The sequence below is a fragment of the Apis dorsata genome, unplaced genomic scaffold, assembly GCF_000469605.1.
Source record: "Apis dorsata unplaced genomic scaffold, Apis dorsata 1.3 scaffold_73, whole genome shotgun sequence".
NCBI classification, from domain to species: domain Eukaryota; kingdom Metazoa; phylum Arthropoda; class Insecta; order Hymenoptera; family Apidae; genus Apis; species Apis dorsata.
Genome location: NW_006263371.1, coordinates 730,199 through 731,888, shown reverse-complemented (window position 1 = coordinate 731,888; position 1,690 = coordinate 730,199). Strand labels below are relative to the sequence as shown.

The 1,690-nt window shown below is 33.6% G+C and overlaps 1 protein-coding gene and 2 long non-coding RNA genes across 7 annotated transcripts in view; 2 read left to right on the top strand and 1 right to left on the bottom strand.

Annotated features, from left to right (window-relative positions):
• LOC116186899 overlaps positions 1 to 1,690 on the top strand; it is a 21,285-nt gene that overhangs the window by 7,006 nt on the left and 12,589 nt on the right. The window lies entirely within an intron of this gene.
• The window catches only part of LOC102672381 (neprilysin-1-like), an 11,113-nt gene that overhangs the window by 6,247 nt on the left and 3,176 nt on the right, over positions 1 to 1,690 (top strand). For all 4 annotated transcript variants that reach the window (XR_004151942.1, XM_031515486.1, XM_031515485.1 and 1 more), the window contains 2 exons: positions 777 to 1,022; positions 1,163 to 1,371. Coding sequence is in view for 3 of the 4 variants with exons in the window: in XM_031515486.1 (XP_031371346.1) it covers positions 777 to 1,022; positions 1,163 to 1,371 (455 nt within the window). In the remaining variant the exon portion in view is untranslated. The remainder of the gene's footprint in view (positions 1 to 776; positions 1,023 to 1,162; positions 1,372 to 1,690) is intronic.
• Positions 20 to 654, bottom strand: LOC116186901. Its single transcript, XR_004151946.1, has 2 exons — positions 369 to 654; positions 20 to 81 (listed from the first exon to the last, which is right to left on the bottom strand). It is a non-coding gene; the product is annotated as an uncharacterized LOC116186901 (long non-coding RNA).

Here is a 1,690-nt window from a genome sequence, read left to right as displayed (position 1 = left end):
TTTTTTTTTTTTTTTTTTTCATATTTTCATTTTATTACTTCAGACGTTTCTCCTCTATTGCCGCCAGTGAAATTCAATTTCCTGCCAATGACAGGGTAATTTTATATTCTTGCGTTAAAGATATTGGAGCCGATATCGGCTTCAGAATTTAATGTCAGCCAATTTGATGTTTGTCAATGTGACCTTAGATGAATACGTATGAACAATAATTTTTCGCTCGTTCCCCGAGAAAAATTTCATCACCTTTCATAAAAAGGAAATGGAACATTTGCCATGAAACCATAGAAATGTTTTATCTTTTATACATTACCCAATATTGATTAAATTTTTGATATTATAAAAAAAAAACCAAATGTACAAATTCTTACCTCAATGGTATTTAATATTCTATTATAATGATCTTCATAAAGTAATTATAACTCGTTGTGTAATTACATCATCTTCTATCACTTATAATCACTCATAGTCATATTATAACCACAATTGTATCAATAGAAAAGATTACAGTTATCTTATAATCACTTATACTCACCATAATAATAGTAAATAACAGTAATCACAAAATCACATTAAAACTAATAATTTAATAGCTAATGATTTTACGTTTTGATTATATATTATAGTCACTCTTAGTCATATAATATTATCTTCAATTGCTTTTCATATGGTCTTTTATATATAAATATAATAAATTTATACAAAATATGCAATAATATAATCACTTGCAATAAATACTTGAATCTTTAACGATGTAATGTAATGTAAACTTCTTTCAGCTGCCAGTCTACTCTCGGCGATGGATCGGACAGCAGCGCCATGCGTGAATTTTTTCCAGTACGCGTGTGGTACGTGGAACCGTCGTCACGTGATCCCAGAGGATCGAAGTTCGATCAGCACGTTCGAAGTGTTGGCCAATCAGTTACAAGTAATTCTGAAACGCATCCTGGAGGAACCACCGAACAACGAAGACAACAACGCCACCTTGAAAGCGAAGATGTTCTACAAGTCGTGCATGGACATCCGTGGGTACAACGAAAATTCTTTTCGAACTTGCATCTTCTCGAGAAATCTTACATGTCATCTTGAATTTCTAAGACAAAGAGAAGAAGGAAAAATGAAGTTTTGAGGTTAAAAAGTATTCTCTGTTTATTTGTTTTTACAGCTCGTATAAGGAAGATAGGAGATACACCATTGAGAAAGACGTTAGAGTTTCTTGGCGGTTGGCCAGTAGTGGTTGGACCATCATGGAAGCCACCTCCATATTCCGTCGAGGTTTTGCTAGGTCGATTAAGAGGCCAGTACAACGAGGGAGTGTTGTTGGAACAATGGGTCGGTCCAGATGACAAGAACTCCTCAGCCAATATCCTCCAGGTGCGCCGGCAAAGTAAGGCCCCTTGGTCTACAACTGCACTGTATAATTAGATTGGATTTCAATGTTACGTTCTTAAAAATTGAAAAGAATATAATAGGATTTTTAATCATCTGAAAGATTTTTCTTCGAAATTTTTCTTATTATATATGAAGTATAAAAGATGATCAGATGAAACGACAATTCCCAGATACTATGAGTTCACGTTAAAAGTAATTTTCAGTAATATCCAGTTTTGGGTACTATTACGAACTGTTGGTTGGAACTTGGAAAAAATGGAATTCTACCGTAATCTAAGTACTAGTATGAAAATTTCTATTG